General features: G+C 29.8%; 2 protein-coding genes across 2 annotated transcripts; one reads left to right on the plus strand and one right to left on the minus strand.

Annotated features, from left to right (window-relative positions):
* Positions 1-1199: 1199 nt before the first annotated feature.
* Positions 1200-3132, plus strand: INS49_006259 (uncharacterized protein; the record flags this gene model as incomplete). The annotated part of the gene is made up of 2 exons (XM_043167032.1): positions 1200-1512; positions 2510-3132. The coding sequence occupies 2 exons, from the start codon at positions 1200-1202 to the stop codon at positions 3130-3132; spliced, it is 936 nt and encodes a 311-aa protein (XP_043028176.1).
* Positions 3133-18303: 15171 nt separating this feature from the next.
* On the minus strand, positions 18304-20532 carry INS49_006260 (uncharacterized protein; the record flags this gene model as incomplete). The annotated part of the gene is made up of 1 exon (XM_043167033.1): positions 18304-20532. One exon carries the CDS (start codon positions 20530-20532, stop codon positions 18304-18306), a length of 2229 nt encoding a protein of 742 aa, XP_043028177.1.
* Positions 20533-21478: the final 946 nt, after the last annotated feature.

Consider the following 21478-nt stretch of genomic DNA (forward strand, 5'->3'; position numbering starts at 1 on the left):
TCTCGTCTGTTACCCCTGAACCTGCTCAGACGGATTTCGGCCGGTTCTTCAATGTAAGACCTTCCAGATGCCGAGTTCAACCCACACTATACACTACCTTCGCTTATTCTGAATGGATGTCTGTAAGACTCCTCCACACAAACACGGTAGGATCTAGATCGATATTTCTTTTCGATCTGCTCCAGAATGTGAGGGAGATCCTGCTCCCCTATTCACAGTTGCCAGTATGTATAGGGGACACTGTCAGTAATGACCCACGAACACGCCACCAATAATAGGTTAAAGGGCCTTCAATGTGACTCTGAGTCTGATCAATTGGTGTTCTTAGAGTGTCTGGGGAAATGTAGAAAACTCAAGGCACAAAAGAATTTAACACTATCGTTGATGGATTTGTGATAATGACAGAGAGAAAGTATCTCCTTGCGGAGCAAGCTGATTGTGAGCTAATAATCAACGAGAATGTTTGCTTGGACTTGCACATAAAATAAGCCTGAATCAGAGGAGGCTGAGGAGCCTAGTGGCACAATTTTGAGTGGTTACATGGGCACGCATTGTCATGTTTTGAAAGGCTGGGACGACAACGGCAAGGCCATTCAAATCCATGACTGCAATACTGAGAAACTTTCCGAGCCAGGCCTTTCTCTGAGGAAGAACCTAGACAAGTCCCCAACCTCTCCACCTACCTCGGTACACAAACACCGGCACTGCGGCATGATAACCATGGCGCATGTTTCAATTGTTTCGTCCAGGTGAAACGAGCCTCTAGGAGTAATCCCCCGTGGGCAAATCCATTGAAGTCACATTAGCCAGACGTCTCGAAAATTCGAAGAGGTCGCTATAACACTGACGCCATGGAGCAGGCGGGCTGTTGTGGAAGGCAGAACCATCTGGCAGACATATCCAGGGGTGTTCAGGTCTACGTTTAGATAGACTCATGCACAGATATACGCATTTGTATTTCTCTGTTGTTGCGAACATTCGAGGCAAGGGAAAGCCCAGTTCCACGGGCAGAGGTGGACTTGTTTTGTTGTCACTGACTATGCCTTGGGGGTTAGGGCTTGTCTTTGGTGACCGGAGATGACATCACGCAGACGGAAATATTCATCCAGACAGTAATGATATCTTGAAGGAACAGTTCAGCTATTGACAGACCACTTAACGCCGCTACATCCTCTTTCTTGTCAGTCAACATCGCAGAAATGAAAAGGGTCACAAGAACAGGCGCCGAGCTGCGATTCATATCGCGTGCACACCTACGAGTGCGGCCCTTCCACCATGCCAGTGTTGTGTCATCGTCACCAGAAAAGGGCGGCACCTCACATCAGAGCTTCGTCAACCAAGGTCAGGCCTCTCCGCAAGGGTCAGATGGAAATAAATCAGCACTATCGGAGAAGAAGGTCGAATCATCGAGCGCAGCAAAGAAGAAGACGGTCGCGGAGATGGACGAGGAGTTGAGACTGAAGCTCGAGGGCATGTCCGGCGAGGGCGGTGCGGCAGGCATCGAGTACGAGGGTGGAAAGGCAGAGGGGCTGAAGAGAGGAGTCAAATCAAACATGTTCAGGGTCATCTGAGGATCCAACGGAGGTCAACTCCGGCTCTCTCGGTGCCGAATGACGGTCCTGGGGCAGTGCTCCAAGCACCGAAGAAGACGATCCGCCGAGTCGACAAAGGCAACGATTCTGCCCCAGCCTGGCCCCCGCCCCCAGGCTTAGAATCATGCCCTCACAGCTATAGCCAAGGCTTTACACGACTATGACAAGTCGCATCTTGGGTAGGCTGGTGTCAATATGGTATTGATTCTTTGTATCGCGGAAATAAAGCGGCCGCTGCATTACAGATTCCCGCCGGCTCCTGACGTCTGGGATTTGGCAAGCGACGGGATCATTGGCTTGAAATTGACCGCTCCTGAAATGAAAGCATGGGATTCCTCTCAGCTGCAGACCATCACACCGCAGAGCATGGGGCGTGTCGCGATGCGCAGGGTGTGGGAGGTTACACAGAAATCCCTAAGGATGCCTGAACTGTGGGTCAGTGCCCGCCTGTTGCCTCCAGGGCTGTTGACAATGCCGGGATGGCCTCCGACGACGACCCGCGATTTCAACTCCTGCTCGATGCTGGCCTCTCATTTTCTTCGTTCACAAACAAACGCGGCCAGTTATCCAGCCAAACTTCCTGTGAATATGCAATTATCTTCTACCCTTTCTCTCGCGGCTCTCGCGACAACATCTCTGGCGCAGCAGTGTTATTACCCCAGTGGTAAAGTTGGCACGGCTGACATCCCCTGTTCGACCTCTTCAAACAATACACACTGCTGCGGCAAAACCGGCATATGTCTTAGCAATGGTTACTGTATGGAAACCAGCGAGGAATCTGGGCCTCTAGGATTGTACCGTGGCAGCTGCACAGATCGGAATTGGGGGTCATCCTGCCCACAGCAATGCTTGGGAGGTAAGCTGGTGAAAATTCCCATTGGCTTTCTCGACAAACGATGCTGATTACACGATAATAGACAACGACTTCCCAGCTGACGCGGCACGAGTGGCAAGGTGGCAGAGGAACAGCACGGACTGGCTCTACTGCTGTGTGGGCTCAGAGTATGGGAACGACTATTCTTCGGCTTGTGCTGATGGTGCAGACCCCTTCACGCTTGCCTCTGCCTCGTTGATCTACGGGGTCGCAGCCCTCTCCAGCGCCGAGGTTATTCCTAGTACCGCCAGCTCGACAGCAACATCCGGAGCATCAGCTTCTCCAGCGACAGCAACTCCAGCCGCCGCCAGTGGAACAGCCAGTTCTTCAGGTGACACATGTTCGGACTCCGGAGCCCAAATCGGTGCCATCGGTGCTGGCGTTGGAGCGTCACTTGGGGTTATCTCGATTGGTGCGCTGCTGTGGGCTTTCTGGGAGCGCCGCCAGAGACTCAGGGCGACAGCAGCGCAGATCGTAACCTTCCCCAAGCCAGGCTATGAAGCACCAGACGGCTACCAGTACGCCAACCCATCGACAACAACGACTATTTCGCCCCACATTTACAACACGCCGACATCAGTGGCACATCCACACGAGCTTGGCCCCAACGAACAAAAGGTTGAACTTCCCGGAAGCATCACGACTGTTGGTGACTCCAGAGGTTAAAAGCTGTCACTTGTAATTTTCGAGTACAATCCGTGGATGAGCAGAACATAATTCTTTTCCGGAGCAACGATATCGGCTCCATTATATCCGTCCAGAACCAAGGAAAATCCTTCAGAGGATCGCTCGATGTCTTGCTGTGCATGAAGACCTATGAAAAACCGAAAGAGCCATCCAGAACGCGCCTAATATCCCAAAGAGTTCTATCCGACTTCAACACTCGTCTGTGCTCAGATATCTGGGATGTGGTAGAACCAAGAGGAACCAAGAGACTGGCCGTTCGCAGTCCGTGCAGTCCGCACGAGGCGTCCAGTCTCAACTTACAACAAGGTTTGGGCGAACAAGTTTTACGGACATTGGAGAGTTATACGGGCAGGGAGAACAGCAGTTAGGACGATGAGATACCCTGAATTATCAGCGATTATGAGAGATGGGAAGCCATGCTTGTTCCGTGTTCTTCTGGTTTCCGTCCAGGTCGAATATAAACGGCACGATCATTCTGTATGATGTTGCCAGGGTTGAAATTAGTTTAGTTTAGTTTAGTTAATGGGTCTAACTAAAAACTAAAAACTAAAAAAAAATTAGTTTAGTTAATAGGTTTAACTAAAAACTAAAAACTAAAAAAATTTAGTTTTTAGTTTTTAGTTTTTTAGTTAATTGAGTTTAACTCAAAAATTTTTAAATTAAATAAATAAATAAATAAATAAATAAATAAATAAATAAATAAATAAATAAATAAATAAATAAATAAATAAATAAATAAATAAATAAATAAATAAATAAATAAATAAATAAATAAATAAATAAATAAATAAATAAATAAATAAATAAATAAATAAATAAATAAATAAATAAATAAATAAATAAATAAATAAATAAATAAATAAATAAATAAATAAATAAATAAATAAATAAATAAATAAATAAATAAATAAATAAATAAATAAATAAATATAAATTTATATATATTATTTAATTTATAGTATTATAATATTTACTTTTAATTTTATATTTAATTTATTAATTATAATGATTATTTAATTAATATAAATATCTTTTTTTAAATATATATATTAGATTTCTTTTAAAAAAAACTAACGACCTAAACTCCCGCTATAGCCTAATGATATATAATGTTAATTTATTTCTGAAAAATAAGACGTAATATGCTTAAAATAAATTATTATTAAGGGGTATAATATTTATTACTAGCTTATTATATCTTATATAATAAGGAAATAAACTTCTTTTTTTAAAGATTTTTAAATTTTCTTTTATTTATTATTTTATTTATAAACTATATATTATTTTTATTAAGTTTTATGAAATTCTATATTTTATATAATATAATTTTTTTTTATATAATTATTTTTTTAAAATACTTATGGCTTTTTAAAAATAAAGGTTTTAATATATTTATATTAAATCTATTAAATAGTAATTGCTTATTTAGGACATAACCACCCCCCCTATGCCCCCTACCCTTAGCGTCACCACCTAAATATAATCATTAATATCTCTTTATATAAGAAACTTAAAATTATATAAAAAATACTTTTTAATAGGTTTTATTTATAACTTAATAAATAAAATATTATTTAAAATTATTCGCTCTTTAGAAAAATAAATATAAAAAGATACGTTACTTTCACCTTAAATATAAAAATTAAATACTACTTTATATAATTATATAATAATATTAAAATTTTTCTTAATATAATAATATTATTTTTATATATAGAAAGAAATCTTTAAAAATGTTATATATAATTTTATTATCCTTGTTTATTAAAACCTATTTGCCCCTATAAATGCTTTATTTTAAAACTAAATATAAAGCTTATTAAGGCCTATTTGCCCCTATAAATGCTCTATTTTAAAACTAAATATAGTGTTGGCTGGGTTATGTATTGCAATATGACGTTTGGTTGGTATAGTGGTTAATCATTGTTGATTATAAAAGGAAGGAAGGCAAAAGGCCTAACTATGCTAGCTATTTTGTATACAGCGCCAAGGCTGCTGCTTACTAAGTATTTTAACGGGTTAAAACTACCTAATCCCAAACAGTCCTTTATATAAATAATACCTATTATTCCTATATTAATAGTCTTTATTTTATAAATACATACCTCTTTTAAAAAGTATAAAAGAAAGGAAGGTATTAAGTTAAATTAAACTTAAGGTTAAAAGGCAATTAATTAATTACATATATAAATTAAATTATAAGTATACTATTATTTCGCTACGCTATATTATTATAAAAGATAGGTATATAAGAAGGCTTGGGTTATTATTAAGGAGTTAAAGGTTAATTAGTTTATTAAAATATGCAATTAATAAGAAGAAATTAATTAAGTATGCATATATATTAAAATATCTTAATTATATAAAGTTAAAAAGCTTAAAAGATTGCAATTACTATATAAATATTTTATTTATAATGCATTTTATAAACTTATGCTTTTATTACTTATAGCGCTTAAGTTAAATAAAGATTAAATTAAATCTTTAAATTGTTAATATAATTATTTAATCTTTAAATAACTAAAATTTCCTATTTTGGCTTAGCCTAAGCTTCATTATGCTTAATGCTGCTTATTAAATAAAGAAATTAAGGAGTGTAATTAAAGGATAGGTTGAAATAAAGGTTAATAAATTATAAGGATTAGCAAATAAGGTATTTAAATAAAGGGAAAGTAGGGTATAAAATAAAGAATATTAATTAAGTTAATAAATAGCAATACTTTTAATTTTAATATATAAGTATTAAACCATAAAATCTAATTAAGGATGCCTATTAAATATAAGCTGGCAACTTAAGTACCCATAGGATAATAATAACCCTTATTACCTAAACCCTTAATATATAAGCATTATTATAAAAATCTTAAATATAAGGTTTGCCTTTAAAAAGGATATAATTTAAAGTTAGCTAATTATATTGCATTATAAGGTAATTTATAAATAATTAATGGATATAAACTAAATTTTTGCATTTTTACTATGCATTATCTTTAATTAAAGAAGTTGTTTTATTCCTTATTAAAAATCTTTGGCAGTCTTTTATCTTTGTAATTGCATAATATATATACTTAAGTTAATCGCGCTAATGTTAATATAATAACCCCATAATATATAGTATAATGGTAATATCTAAAGTTATGTTAGCGTAATTTGCTAATAAGTTGTTAAACTATGCTTTAATAATTTAAGTTTAAGCCTTAATGCATTATAGTTTTTTTAACTTTTTTATTACATTTAAATAGTTGCCTTATCTTTTTAGCCGTAATTTACATAGCCTTATACCTTAATTATAATGTTATTTATACTTATAAAGCACTAAAAAGTGTTATTAAGGGTACTCTTTATAAAGGCATTAGCTGGATTGCAATCCCTAATAATTTAATAAATCTTAAAGATTTCACGCTTCTTATATAATTATTAAAAAGCTATAACATTAATTATAAAGCGCTTTTCTTTTATTATATTAAGCTTAATTAAGCATTTATATAAAGAGTATAAGTTAATATATATTATAAAAGGAATTATTGCAATATTTAAATATATAGTAATTTAGCGTAAAGTAGCCGCTAATATTATAGCTATATTAAAGCTATTAATTATACTATAAATCTTTAAAGCTAAAACGCTTTAAGTTACTCTTTAACACTTTATTAAGGATTAATAAATAATATTGCCTTTAATATTTTACTTAAAAGCTTATTAAGTTTATATTTTATTTATAAGTATAATAATAAAGCTAATTTATAAGCTAAAGTTCTTATTATTAATAAATAAGCTATTAATAAAGATTATTAATTTAGCTTAAAATAGATTTAAGGGCATATATTAAAGTCCTTGCTTTAAGTTATTAGCTTATTATTATAGCTAATGATTTAGCTTATTATAATCCTTATGGGAAAGCTCTTAAATTTAAGCTGTTATTAATAAGTTAAATACTGCCTTAAGTTAATAAATAAAAGTAAAATATACTCCTTATATATATTATTTTATATATTATTAAGCATAATTATTAGCTTTATTATTAATAGGCATAATCTTTTTACCTTAGCCTTTTTAATAAAAATATAAAGTATCTTTATTAAAAATGCTTATAATTATGCTATTAAAGATAAGTAACTTATTAAGGATAAGTATCTTTTTTAACTTGCATTAAATATTTACCTTTTTAATCTTTTATTTTTTTAGCTTTAAAAATATTAAAGTATTAAGAGATAAAGTATTATTAATTTATATAATAGTAATAATAAAAATATTCTTTCCTTGGTTTATAATTAAAAGGCATGGGTTATATATTAAAATAACTATACCTAAATTATTATAATAAAACTTATAATAGGTTGCTTATTAATATATATTAAATTTAGCAATATTATAAAGCAATTTAATAATTTATATAATAATCTTAAAAGAGTATTTATTTTAAATCTTAAAGAGTAAGTAATATAAAATAGGTTGCTTAAGCTTAAACTTTAATTAAGGATATGCTTAAGTAATATTTTAAAGCTTTAATTAAAAGCCTTATATTAAAAGAAATAGGGCTAAAGTAATTAAAAGCCTTTAATTAGCTTTTTAAATAATTAAAGATTATATAAGGATATTATACTTATCCTTATTATTATATTTAGCGATAATAAGCCATAATTTCTTATATAGCTTTTTAATTTTGCCTTTAATTTTATAAATAATGTATAACTTAAAGAGCTAAATATCTTTATGCATTTTAAGATTAAAGCGTTTAAAGTAAAAGATATTATTATTAATTAACTTTATAATTTTCTTATAATTAAACTTCTTAAATAAATTACTTAAGGTGTTAATTATATTATTATATTAAAGCTTTAAAAAGAAATTATAATTCTTAACCTTTCGCTAAATAAAATATGTTTTTTTTAGCTTATTCTTTAATTCCTTAGGCCGTTTATATTATTAAGGTTATAGTAATTTTAATATTGCTAGAACTAAATTTAGTTTAAATTAAATAAGCTTATTAAAAGCATTATTTAAGTTAGAAATTAGCTAAATATTATCTTTATTATTTTTATTTTAATAATATGGCTAAATTAATATTAATTAAAAGATTATTAAGCTATTTAAAAGGTTTAATATAAGGTTATATTTATTAATGCTAAGCAATTTATATAATTTTTGCTAACTATGCTTTTCTTACTATACTTATATTATTTTATAATAAAAAACTCAATACTTTTATAATATTTAAGCTATTATAAGTATTTAAAGCTATATTAATTTATTATTTAGCATAAGCCTTATATAGCTCTTTTATAGCTTTTTAAATAATTATTGCTTTTTTAAGAGTTAAGAAAGTTAATGTAAAGTTTTTTATAAGTTTTAAATATGCGTTAAAGATAAAGAGTATTAAAATAATATTATTAGGGCTAACTATATTATTTATTGCCTTAATAGCTATTTATAAGATAGCTTCCTTAATATAAGTCCTTAAAAGTTTAATATAAAGGATGTTAAAAGCTTATTAAAGCAAAGCATAATACTTTTTAATCTTATTAATAAATTAATATGTCTTTATTAGCACTTATTTATAAGTAATGCTTATAATTTATATAATGCTTTAGAATTTTACTAGGGCAAAGTTAATTCTAGCATTATAAATAATATAGTTAAAAGGTTTTAAATAAGTATTTATTTAGCATTGCTAAATAGCCTTTTATATATTCTTTATAAAAAGAGAGATAAAAAATTGCTTAGCTTAAAAAAAGGTTGTTAAATTAATAACTTATATAAAATAAGTAAATTAAGTAGATATATAATATTTATAATAATTTTATAATTAAAGTTAATATTATCTTAAAGGTTAAATTTAAAACGTTATAATGCCGTAAAATAAAGTTAATAATGATAATAAAATTTAAAAATTACTTTTAAAATAAAAGGATTAATATTACTATAATTAATATTAATAAAAAGGCGTGAAAGATAGTTAATTAAAGAGTATTTAAACTTATAATAAAGTTATTAAAGCTTTATTTTTATTAAAAATATTGCTAATATATTATTACTTCCTATATTAAAGAAAATTTATAAGTATCCTTACTTTTAAGTAATTAGGAAAGTCTTTTTTAAGTAACTATCTTTTTATTAAATTACCTTATTAATAATATTTTAAAGAAAGAGAAAGTTTTTATTTATATTTTAAATATAAAAAAGAAAGGAAATAAGCTTATTTATAATATAAAACATTAATAATCTTATTAAAGTATTAATTTATATTATATTAAATAACTTAATAAATAAGCCTAAGCTAAATTATACTTATGCTTTGCTAGCTTATATAATATCTAAGTATATAAAAAACACTTAATATTATAAAGCTTAAAATTGCTTATATTTAACTATTAAAAATATTGCTATACTTATATTTAGCATAATGCCTTAATATTATTAATAAAAGTATTAATCTTAAATAATAAATATCTTTACTATTAAGCAGTTTTTAAAATTAATATAAATATTAAAGTTACTTATGCTATTAAAGAAGTTATAAAGGAAAGCTTAATTTATTAAAAAGGTATAATAAGTATGCCCCTTTTTATTATTATTAATAGCTAAAATTATTATAATGCCAATAGCTTTAAAGTTAAAACCTTTAAAGCTAACAAGAAATGTATTAAACTTATCATTATTAACTTATTATTTAATATCCTTATATATATAAATATATATAGCTTTAACATATTATTAATTTTTAAGTAAATAATTTATTAATTAATATCCCTTTTTATAACATATAAAATACTTCTTCTTTTTACATTATATATTGCTATTATTGCCTTTATTAAGTTAATATCCACTATTATAGCTACCTTTATAAAGTCCTTTATTATAGCTATTACTTTTAAACTAATAGGGCTGGCTTAAGCGAAAGTTAGATTAAAAGCCATTACCCCTAAAAAGAGGTTAAAGATACCTTAAGCATTAATTATTATTATTATACCGCCTATTAAGATAATATTACTTTTTAATATTTATAATAATTAAATTATTATTATTTTAATTATTATAACCATTAACATAGCCTTATTTATAAGCTTATTAGTTATTTCCTATAATTATATATTATAATATAAAGTTTTAAGCCTTTAATGCCTTAATATATTATTATAAAATAAAGTAAAGTTGCTTAATATCTATTAGCATTATTAAAATAGCATAATGGAATTTAAAAATACCCTATATTGCTTATAAAATTATATCTTACAAAGAGCTATCCCCATAAATAGTATACTTAAATGCTTTATAATAAAGCTGCATTTTATTAATAAGCATTTAAAAAATATCCATATAACTTTTATTTAAATTCCTTTATTAAAGAGTAAAGAAAGTTAAAGTATTTTAATTTATAAAATAATTATAATTATTATTATTTATATTAAAGCAATTCTTAAGTTTCTTATATGCTTAAGTAAATAAATCTTTTTAATTAATAACTTAAGTATAGTATATCTTTGCTAATCCTTTAAGCATATATAAAAGAGCTGCTTTAAATTATTAAGGCTAAATTTATAAATTACTATAAGCCTTATAAAAAAGGAGGATTTTATTATTAAAAATATTATATAGTTTTTTAATAAATATTTTATCTTTATAATAATATTTACTTAAGTTAATTGCTATATTTAGGTTAAGTAGAAAGTTCTTTATTTCTATTAAAAGTAAAAAGGCGCAATAATTATATGCTATATGAAAGTTATTAGCTAAAGGAAGGTTACTGCCTTTTCTTAATAAATTAAGAAGTCCCAAAGGGCCATTATCGCCTTTATCGCTATTATTAAGTAAGCCAAGCGGTTTAAGTAATTTAAGATTAAGAAAATTATCATTAATAAATAATTCTTTATTTTTTATTAATGCATAATTAAAGTTAAAAATAATATAAGTACCCAAATTATAATCCTAAATTTAATTAATTTTAAATATAATATAATATTCTTGCTTTTAATTTATTAGCTATTTAAGATAATTTAATGCTTTAAGAATATATATAAGTCTTCTTAAAGTATTTACTCCCTAAATATAAATGCCCTTAACTTAAAAAGTTTTCTTAATAATGCATAGCAAGTCTTTATTAATTTACATAAATATTAGCTTAATCCAGCCATAAAAGTCTTTAATAAACGCCTTATATGCCTTATTACTTAATATATATACCATAACTTAGATTTAGCCCTAAATATAAATATTTAAGTATTATTTATTATTAAGAAATCCTAAGGGATTTATTTATATCAAGGAATTAAGTATTTTAATAATGCTTTTAAGTATAGAAATACAATTTATCATAATTAATATTAATAAATTATTGTAGCCGGTAATATTGCTTATTATATTTATTATTTTATTATTTTAATAAAGTAATAATAAAGATATATTTAATTTAAGAAAGAAAGTAATGGGAAGGGAAAATAAATAATATTAAGGGAAAATAAAAAAGTTAAGGGTTACTTTTATAACTTAGCCATTAAAAGGCAAATTAATTTCTTTCTTTATATTTATTTATATAATGGGATATAAATAAATATATTATTAATAAAAATAAACGTTAATTTAGTTCTTTTAATTATGGCTATTAAATTTAAAAGTTATTATTAAGGTTATTTAAGATGTAATAAATGCGTATATATTAAGGGTAGGGGAGTTTATCGTGATTTCTTGCCATAATAACTACCTTTTTATATATTAGGTATTATTATTATTATAAACTATGTTATATAAATTTATAATATTAATAATGCTAATTAGCATAACTAAAAGGTTATTTCTTTAGGCCTTGCTAATTTATAATTACCCTTGTAATTATTAATTAATATTAGCTAGGTTATATATTGCAATATAATATTTAGTTAATATAATGATTAATTATCATTAATTATAAAAGGAAGGAAGGTAAAAGGCTTAATTATGCTAGCTATTTTATATGCAGCGCTAAAGCTGCTGCCTGCCAAGCATCTTAACGAGTTAAAGCTGCCTAGTCCCAAACAGTCCTCTATACAAACGACACCCATTATTCCCACATATAGAGCTTATTAAGGCCTATTTGCCCCTATAAATGCTTTATTTTAAAACTAAATATAAAGCTTATTAAGGCCTATTTGCCCCTATAAATGCTCTATTTTAAAACTGAATATAGAGCTTATTAAGGCCTATTTGCCCCTATAAATGCTTTATTTTAAAACTAAATATAGAGCTTATTAAGGCCTATTTACCCCTATAAATGCTTTATTTTAAAACTAAATATAGAGCTTATTAAGGCCTATTTACCCCTATAATGCTTTATTTTAAAACTTACTTTTAAAACTTAAATATAATAAATATACTTGGAATTAAACTTATAAGGTTTAGAATAAGTGGGTTTAATTAATAAGCTTATATAACTCATATAGTAATAACAATAATAAAACTTTATAATCTTGCATTCTTATATATAATAATATTTAATATTTATTAAAAGTCTTATTAAATATAATAAAATTTAAAGATTAATAATATACAAAATATTTTTAATAAATAAAATTTTCTTTAATAATATAAAATATATTCTTTTTTTTCTTAAATATTAAAGTAGGTTTATAAGGTTTTTTTTTTTATTAATAGGTAGTCACCGTAATTTAGCGGTAAAGCGTATAATTATAATAACTACCTAGGTTATTATTGGGAAAAGATTAGTGTGTTTTCTTTAGAAAGCTATAGCTAATACTATATTAATTTATAGTTATTAAGGGCCCTAAGGGATATTTTAAAACTTAATAATTTAGGTTTTATTATATTATTTAAACTTTAGGAAGCAGGGTTATCTACTAATTTATTAATATAATGCTTTAACTATAAGCTATTTTAAGAGTAAATTATATATTTCGCTATATATTTATCTTATTTATTCTTTTAATAGCTATATAGTTTTAAAGCAATTATTAATACTTATGTATTTTTATTTTTTATAAATTAAATTATAAAGTTTATTTAATTTATATTATATATATATATATATTATATAGTTTTAAAGTAATTATTAATATTTATATATTTTATTTTTTTATAAATTAAATTATAAGGTTTATTTAAAATAAGTAATATATATATATTATAAATTAAATAAACTTTATAAAATATATTATAAAATTTATTAATCCATTATTTCCTCCAAATCTTTAATTTCCTTTTCCAACTCTTAAATATTATTAAATTTCCAATTCTTTAATAATATTAATTCCCTTATTATCTTTATATTAAGATTAATCCTTAACTTAATAATAATATTACTAGTAATAGAAAATATTCTTTCTATAGTAGTAAATATAATTAAAATAGCAAGGTATCTTTAAGCTAATATACTTAATATAAGGTATTGGAATTTATTATTTTTCCAATACTTTAATAAATCCAGCTATTTAAGTATTAAAATTTATTTTTAAAAAAGTTTAAATCTTTTTTTAAAAATACATACCTTGGAATTATAAATAGGTTTTTATAAATAAATTATATACTTTTGTTTATTATTATTAAAAGAAAAATTAATATATAATTCATTATTAAAATTATGGCTCCGTTAAGGGGAATTAATAAATAAAGAATTAAATATATCTTTATTTAAACCAAAAACTTTTAATTTAACTTTAATAAATATTAATATAAATATAAAAGTAATGAAGAATAATTAATAAAAAGACTTACTTATTAAACTTAATCCTTAAGAAAGCTTTAATATCTTCTTTTATATTTAAATAAAAGTATAAATACCCATTTATTTAAAAATAAGTTATTTTAAAACTAAGGTTTAAAACTAAAGCTAAAATAAAAGATTTATAATCTTTTAAATTATTTTTAATTAATTTTTAAGGAAAATATTTTTTTAATTTATTTAAGCTAATTTTAATAGCTTTAATAAATTTAAATAAATATTCTTTCTATTTATATAATTAATATTATATTTCTTTTAAAATAAAATAAAAAGTAACTTATAAAGTTTTGCTTTTGCTTATACTTTTTCTTATACTTTCTTATTAAATCCTTTAGTTTATTATATATTTAATAAATATATAATAGCCCTTAAAAAAGAGTTATATATAACTTTCCTTATAATTTAATAAAAGGTTTTAAAAAGACTTTAAAAGTCTTTTTAATTTACGCAAGAATAAATAATTTAAATATGCTAAAGAATATATCTTTATATTCCTAATTTAAGGTATTCTTACTTATATAATTTAAAGGTTCCTTTAATTTTAAGAGAACCTCTAACATTATATAAGTAGAATTTTAATGCATAAGGGTATTTAATATTAAGTTAATATTTAATTTCTCTTATTATTTATAAAAAGAAATATTAAATAAATACTTAAAGGAATATAAGATTTTTTATAATCCTTTAATAAGGATTTACTTTATATAGCCCTTTTAATACCCTTAAATAATAAACTATTAATCTTAATATTATATTAAGTTAATATAATTATCCATTATATATAAGTTATTATATTTAAAAAATATTAATATATAAAAATATAAAGAAATTAAAAAATACTTACTATTTTTAATAATATTATTTAATACTATAGTTTCCTTAAGATTTTAAAAATATTTATTTAAATAATCTTTAACTTTTAAATTTAAAGTAAAATTTTTTAAAATATCCTGCGCTATTAAATTAATAATATACGCTATACATTAAGTATCATTTTTAAAATCTTTATTTAAAAAGGAATTAAATTCCTCTTTAAATAAAGTAAGAAAGAATTATTATTTAATGCATTATCTTAAGTAAAATTAATAAAAATAATGTTAATATATAATATATTATTAAATAATAAAAGAATTAAATACCTAAAAATGCTATTAAATATTATATTAGGATAACTTTTAATAAACTTTTAAAATTCTTTAAAAAGAATAAAGCTAATATATCTCTCTTTTAACTTAAAAATTTTAAATTAATATAAGAGATTATTACCCCTAAATAAGCCATATCAACTTTAAAAGTCCAATAATTAAAAATAAAAGAAAATTTAAAATTAAAAATAATATTTTCTTTTAATTTTAAGTTAAGCCTTACTAAATTTATTTTAAAAATATTATTTAAAATACTTTTAATTTTTAAATAATTTATTATAAGGGTAAATTTAAAATTTTATTAGTTTTTTTTTAAAAAATAATAATAAAAGGGGAAAATTACTTATATATTAAGGTAAGATAATAAGTCTTAAAAAGACTTTAAATTTAATATATTAAAAGATAAATTATTTTTAATAATAAAATTTAAAATTTTTTAAAGGTATTATTATTTATAAAATCTTCTTTTAATTTCTTTATTAAAATAGCAAAGAAATTAAAAGAAAAAACCCTTAAATATAATATTAATATTTATATTAATATTTAAAATAAAAGAAATACTTACTTTTTAATTAAGTCTTTTTACATTCCTTATTATAAGGAATAATAAAGTATTTTGCTTTATAATAATATTAATAATTTAAAGCTTAAAAAAGCTTTAAATTATCTTTATATTTATAAAAACATTTAAATAAATATTAATTTAAAAACTAAGTAAGATATTAATTTAATAAAAAAAACCTTAAATAATATCTTTCTTAAATTATTTTATATATTAATTATATAATTAAATGCTTTTAAAGAATATTATTAAATATATTATTATTATTAATACTTTTTAAAATAATAGCTTTATGCTATATTTAGCTAACTATAATTTAATATAAATATAATTAAATATAAATAAAACGTATTTAAAAAATAAATTTTATTTATATTAAATTATATACTTTTAAGATTAAAAAAATAACTTACTAAATATAAGATATTAATATTTATCAATTTTTTCCCTTTTTAATAAGGAGGAGTATATAAATAAATAAATTATTTTAAAAAATATAAATATTTATTTTCTTAAAAGAAGGGAGTTTATAAGTTAGGGAATTAAATTTATCTTTTATAATAAAAGGTATTTAAGAATTTTCTTTTAAAAAAGAAATATTATAATTCTTAATAGAAATTACTAAAGAATTAATAGGAAATAAGGGAGCAAAAGAAGACATTTTATTTATATATAATAAATAAAATAATAAGAGTATATAAGTAGTTAAGGTTTAAGGAAATAGTAAATAGGTAAACTAGGCTTGAGGAGTAATAAAGAAAGAAGAAAAAGAGAGAGAGAGAGAGAGAGAAAGAAAGGTTTTATATATAAAAAAAAAAAAAAAAACGAATAGTTTATTCCTTCAAATCGGCTAAATATTTACCTAAAGAAATATATAATATTTTAATTTTTAAAATATTAATAAGCTTTTAAAATAATATAAAAATATATATAAATAAAGAATAATTTAAGGAAAATTCTTATATATCTTTTATATAATTATTTAAATATATTTAATTTAAATTTAAATAATATATGTTTTTATTATAACGGAATCTTGGGTTTTAAAACTATCCGATTTGGATAGTTAATTACCCTAAACTTCTTTTAAGCTGAAATAAGCCTTATAGCTACTTATAAACTTAAAGTGTTTATAGGGGTAAATAAGCCTTAATAAGCCCTATAGCTACTTTTTAAGTTATAGTATTTATAGGGGTAAATAAGCCTTAATAAGCCCTATAGCTATTTTTTAAGTTATAGTATTTATAGGGGCAAATAAGCCCTAATAAGCCCTATAGCTACTTTTAAAGTTAAAGTATTTATAAGGATATATAAGTTTTAATAAATCTATTTAAATAAATCTATTTATTATTTATGAAAATTTTTAAATATATATAAAAATATAATATTTATATTTAAAAAAATCTAATATTATTATATAATTTTATTAAAAAGTATTTTAAGTTTTCATTTAAGGTAAAACTTAATTAAAGTTAAATATCTATTTTTTTAAAGAGTAAATATATTTTAAAAGTTTTTTATATATAAAGATTAAAATATAAGCTTTTAAAAAATATTTTATTCATATTTATAGCTTTATAAATTATTAAGATATTAAAGGTTATATTTAGGTAGTTACGCTAAGGGTAGGGGGAAGAGGGGGGGGTATAAGGTATATATATTATATATAATATATATATATTATATATACTTATAAGGAAGCCAAATTACATATATTTCATAATTCCATAATGTATATAGTATAGTTATATATAGCGTTAATAAAATTTATAATAATTGCCCGTAATAATTATAATAATGCTTATTAATTTATTAATATATAAATATAATGTAAATTCCTTGCTTATAATTATATGCTATATTATAAATTAATAGCTAGGGGTTTGAATCACCCTTGAAATAGATTTTATTTTATTTTTAACTCTTTTAATTCTTTTAATTCTTTTAATTCTTTTAATTCTTTTAATTCTTTTAATTCTTTTAATTCTTTTAATTCTTTTAATTCTTTTAATTCTTTTAATTCTTTTAATTCTTTTAATTCTTTTAATTCTTTTAATTCTTTTAATTCTTTTAATTCTTTTAATTCTTTTAATTCTTTTAATTCTTTTAATTCTTTTAATTCTTTTTAATTTAATTAATTTAATTTTTTAGTTTTTTAGTTAAACTCAATTTAGTTTGTAGTTTTTTAGTTTTAGTTAATAAGCTTGACTAAAAACTAAAAACTACATTAAGTTTTTAAAAAAGTACTAACTCAAAACTAAAACTAAAAACTACATTTAGTTTAACTAAAACTCAAAACTAATTTTACAACCCTGGATGTTGCTTCTAGCCACTTCCAGGCCAGGAGTGTCATGAACTTGAACATATCTACGTTTAGAGATTAATCACACGGCTTCAGTGCAAGCAGAGAGGTGAGCTTCGACGACGGCACGCAGAAACAGGATCTGAACACATAGCGTATGTCGATGGTTGTCAAAGGAACGCAATCCAGCCTGTCAGACTCTTCACATTGGGCGGCATGGCCAGCCATACAGAATGGTGGCTCACGATGGAAATCGACCAACAGGCAGGAAACTCACTCGAGAATGCGCGTCAGGCGGTAATTGAGCGGCAGAAGACTTAAACAGATCTGTCAGTCACTGGTCTGTTTACCTTCTGAAATCTTGTACTTTACTTTAATATCATTAATGTATCAGGAGGTTGTTGGTGAACTCGCATGAGTGCGTGCTCCAATACTACGCCGCCTCAATGACTTGACGGCTGCCACCCGTGACGCTCACCACAACTTTCCCATCGCCAGGGTTGACACCCTCCGCGATGGCCCCTCCATCTTTCGTCCAGACAACCTCTCCGTTCCTGCTCACCTTGGTCCTCCCGTTGGCGAGGAGCACGACAACATCACCCGTCGTCCCGGCCGGCGCAGAGACCAACATCTGCAAGCCAGCCGCTGGCTTGATGGTCCACTGGACCCAGAGCGGCCCATTGGGCGTCTGGATCTGGCCCCGGGCCCAGTCCATGCCGACCGGCTCCGAGTCGCACGGCGCGAACATGAAGCTGGCGAACCCGGGCTCCAGCGGCGTCAGGCCGAGGACGTAGTTGGTCAGCAGCGGCGTGACGCCCGAGGACCAGCCGTGCGCCATGGACGTGAACCCGTCCTGGTAGGGCCTGCCCCCGGGCCCGATGCCCTCCCAGAACGTCGACGACGGGTCGTGGGTGATCATCCAGCCGTACAGCCGCTGCAGCTCGTCAAAGGCCGAGTCCGCGTCGTACGCGAAGCGCGCCGCCAGCTCGAAGTAGCTGATGAAGGCGTACACGCGCTGGTCGAACTGGTCGTCCGGGCTGAGGGCGCTGCTGTCGTAGAAGGCGTTGCCGTAGGGCCTCCTGAGCGCCCTGGAGAGGTACTCCAGGATCGAGAACGGGGCTTTCCACCAGACGCCCACGCCGGCCAGGATCGCGATGCTGTTGCCGTCCTGCGCGTGGACGGGGCACTTGGTACTGCTGTTGTCCCCGGGGCACGGCCCGCCGTCAAAGAATGCCCCGACACTGCTGTCCCAGTTCTCTTTGATGAGCGCGGGGCCGATCGCGTCGGCGCGCTCCTTCCACCTCGCGGCGTCGTCATCCTGGCCGTGGAATTTGGCCAGTTTCTCTGCCCCCTTCAGGGCCATCATGTACAGCGCGTTGTAGTACGTGATGACGCCCGTGCGGGGCAGGAACGCGTAGTCGCCGTAGCCGGCGCTGTTGCCCAGTCCCTTCTCGAGCAGACCATCTGCGTTGGTGCAGTTGGGGTAGTACACATCGAGAACTTTCACCATGTTCGGGTAATACTTGTCCAGGTAGTCGGTGTCGCGGTGGTACATGACAAGGTCGTAAGAGCAGACTACCCACCAGAGCGGGTAGTCAAACAGGGGCAGCGAGTAGTTTCGGATGCTCGCCGGCGGAATCCACCCGTCCGCCCTCTGGTGGTCCGCCAAGTCCGCCAACACGTTTCGCGCCGGGGCGGGGTCCCCGTGGCTGACGTACAGGGTCATCGCCGACACGGCCAGGTCGCCGACGTACGGGTCGCGGTCGCGCTTCGCCCCGTCGTGCAGGACAACCTTGTCCACCAGGCCGGGCGTGAACGCGTCGCGCGGCTCCGTGTCGTTGGCCCGGAATATGTCGGTGGCCAGGTCGTTGGTGTAGACCCCGTCGTACCACCACTGGTTGAGGGTCTCGTTGCTGCACTCGAAGAACCCCGTGAAGGTGTCCGGCGTGCCAATGAAGCCAGAGTAGGCCAGCCTCACGCCGGAGAGAGACACGCTTCCAAACCCTGTGGTGTGCGGCGCGTCCTCTTCAAGAGCCTGTAGCGAGATGCGCAGGTAGCGGAACCCGTGGAAGCCGTCCGAGCAGACCTTGTGGTCCTCGGGGAACTGGCACCCGAGTTTGTTCGTCCACGTGTACGGCTGCTTCTGCACCGCGATCTGGTCGGTCCCGTTGGTGAACTTCTCCCCGTCAGGCTGGTTGTCAGACCTCGTGAAGTCGCTCCTGTTGGTCAGGAACTGGAGTGTTTCCGAAAAGGCGAGAGTGATACCAGGTAGGGACGTCGTGTTCAAAAGGCCTTGACCGGACGGTTCGGCTCCTGCAAAGTCGATACTCAGCACCCCGGCATAATTCCGTCCCAAGTCCAGCACGAGCGATGGAATGCTTTCATCGGAGCCGCTTCTAGCGAGTGTGGTGATCCCGCCACTGAGCAGGCCTTCCGGGTTGCTGATATTACCGCTGGTGTATTTCGAGAGCAAACGAACTGGAGAGATGGTGTTGCTGAACGGGCCCCTGACATATTTCCACCAGCTGTACTCGTCCTCTGGTGGATCACCCGTGCTCTCCTGGCCCGCTGTCATATTGATCGTCAGTGGTATGAATAACCAGACGAGAATGAAGGCGGTGAAACGGGTGTGGTTGGGGAGGTGCCCCATGAGTGAGGCCATGTCGACGCGCGTAGTGAGTGCCGTCTCAGGCGTGTTGTGGCGAATGAACGAAAAGGAATGAATGTGGACGTGACATGGAGTTTGAGGAGCAGCGGGAGTTGTTTAGTAGGTCCACACATGAGGAAGTCACACTCACAGCAGCCATAATCACCCATATTTAAGTTAAATAAGGGACAGAGGCTCCACTTCGCAAGTAGACTACGAAAGCAAGCCCGATAAACTTCCCTTACGTTGCACCGACCGCAGTAGCTCATTAACAGGCCAGTCAACGAAAGACAGCGTCAAAGATAATGGGGTCACGGCCGGGATGGTTCGTAGCATTCAGTAGCGGCGGGCAGGTGTACCACGAGGGAGTTGACCCGCTGTATAGCGACAGTGTGATGGAGCGAGGTTGGGAACTGAATGCCTGTTGATGCAGGTGGTGTGAGTGGCATTGTGCGGGGAAGGAAGCCATGGGCACACAGGCAGCTGACTGTGAGTGAGACTGCATGGCTGGGCGAGTACTCAATCGGGAAGTCGATTCCTCCGCTTTTCTACATCTCTGCCTTGAGCAAGTAGTCGAAGTTGTTTACCCCGACTTCTGCAGCTATGAATCAAGTCAAATTGGTCCTGGGCTGGGTCAAGATATACCGCGGTTCTTACACGGGTAACCCTGACACTGCAACGCAGATGGCTCCTTCACTCATCTGACAACGCGTATGCGTATGGTACTGGTGTCTTGAGCATTCAGCATTGGTTGCCGCGGATGGGGCCTCAAAGATTGTCTTGCGCGAATCGCCGAGCATCGTGATGGGTGCTTGCCGGCTCTCTCACCTAGGCAATGGAACTGATCCTAAGCGAAGGAGGAAAGTCCTCAGTATCGCATTAACTGACAACGTGCGCGGTCCTCAACCATATAATTGTGCCTTCGAACCAGTGTTCAGTATGAGAAAAGCAACCCTGCTGC

The sequence above is a fragment of the Diaporthe citri genome (assembly GCF_014595645.1).
Source record: "Diaporthe citri strain NFHF-8-4 chromosome Unknown scaffold_2, whole genome shotgun sequence".
Classification (NCBI taxonomy): Eukaryota; Fungi; Ascomycota; class Sordariomycetes; order Diaporthales; family Diaporthaceae; genus Diaporthe; species Diaporthe citri.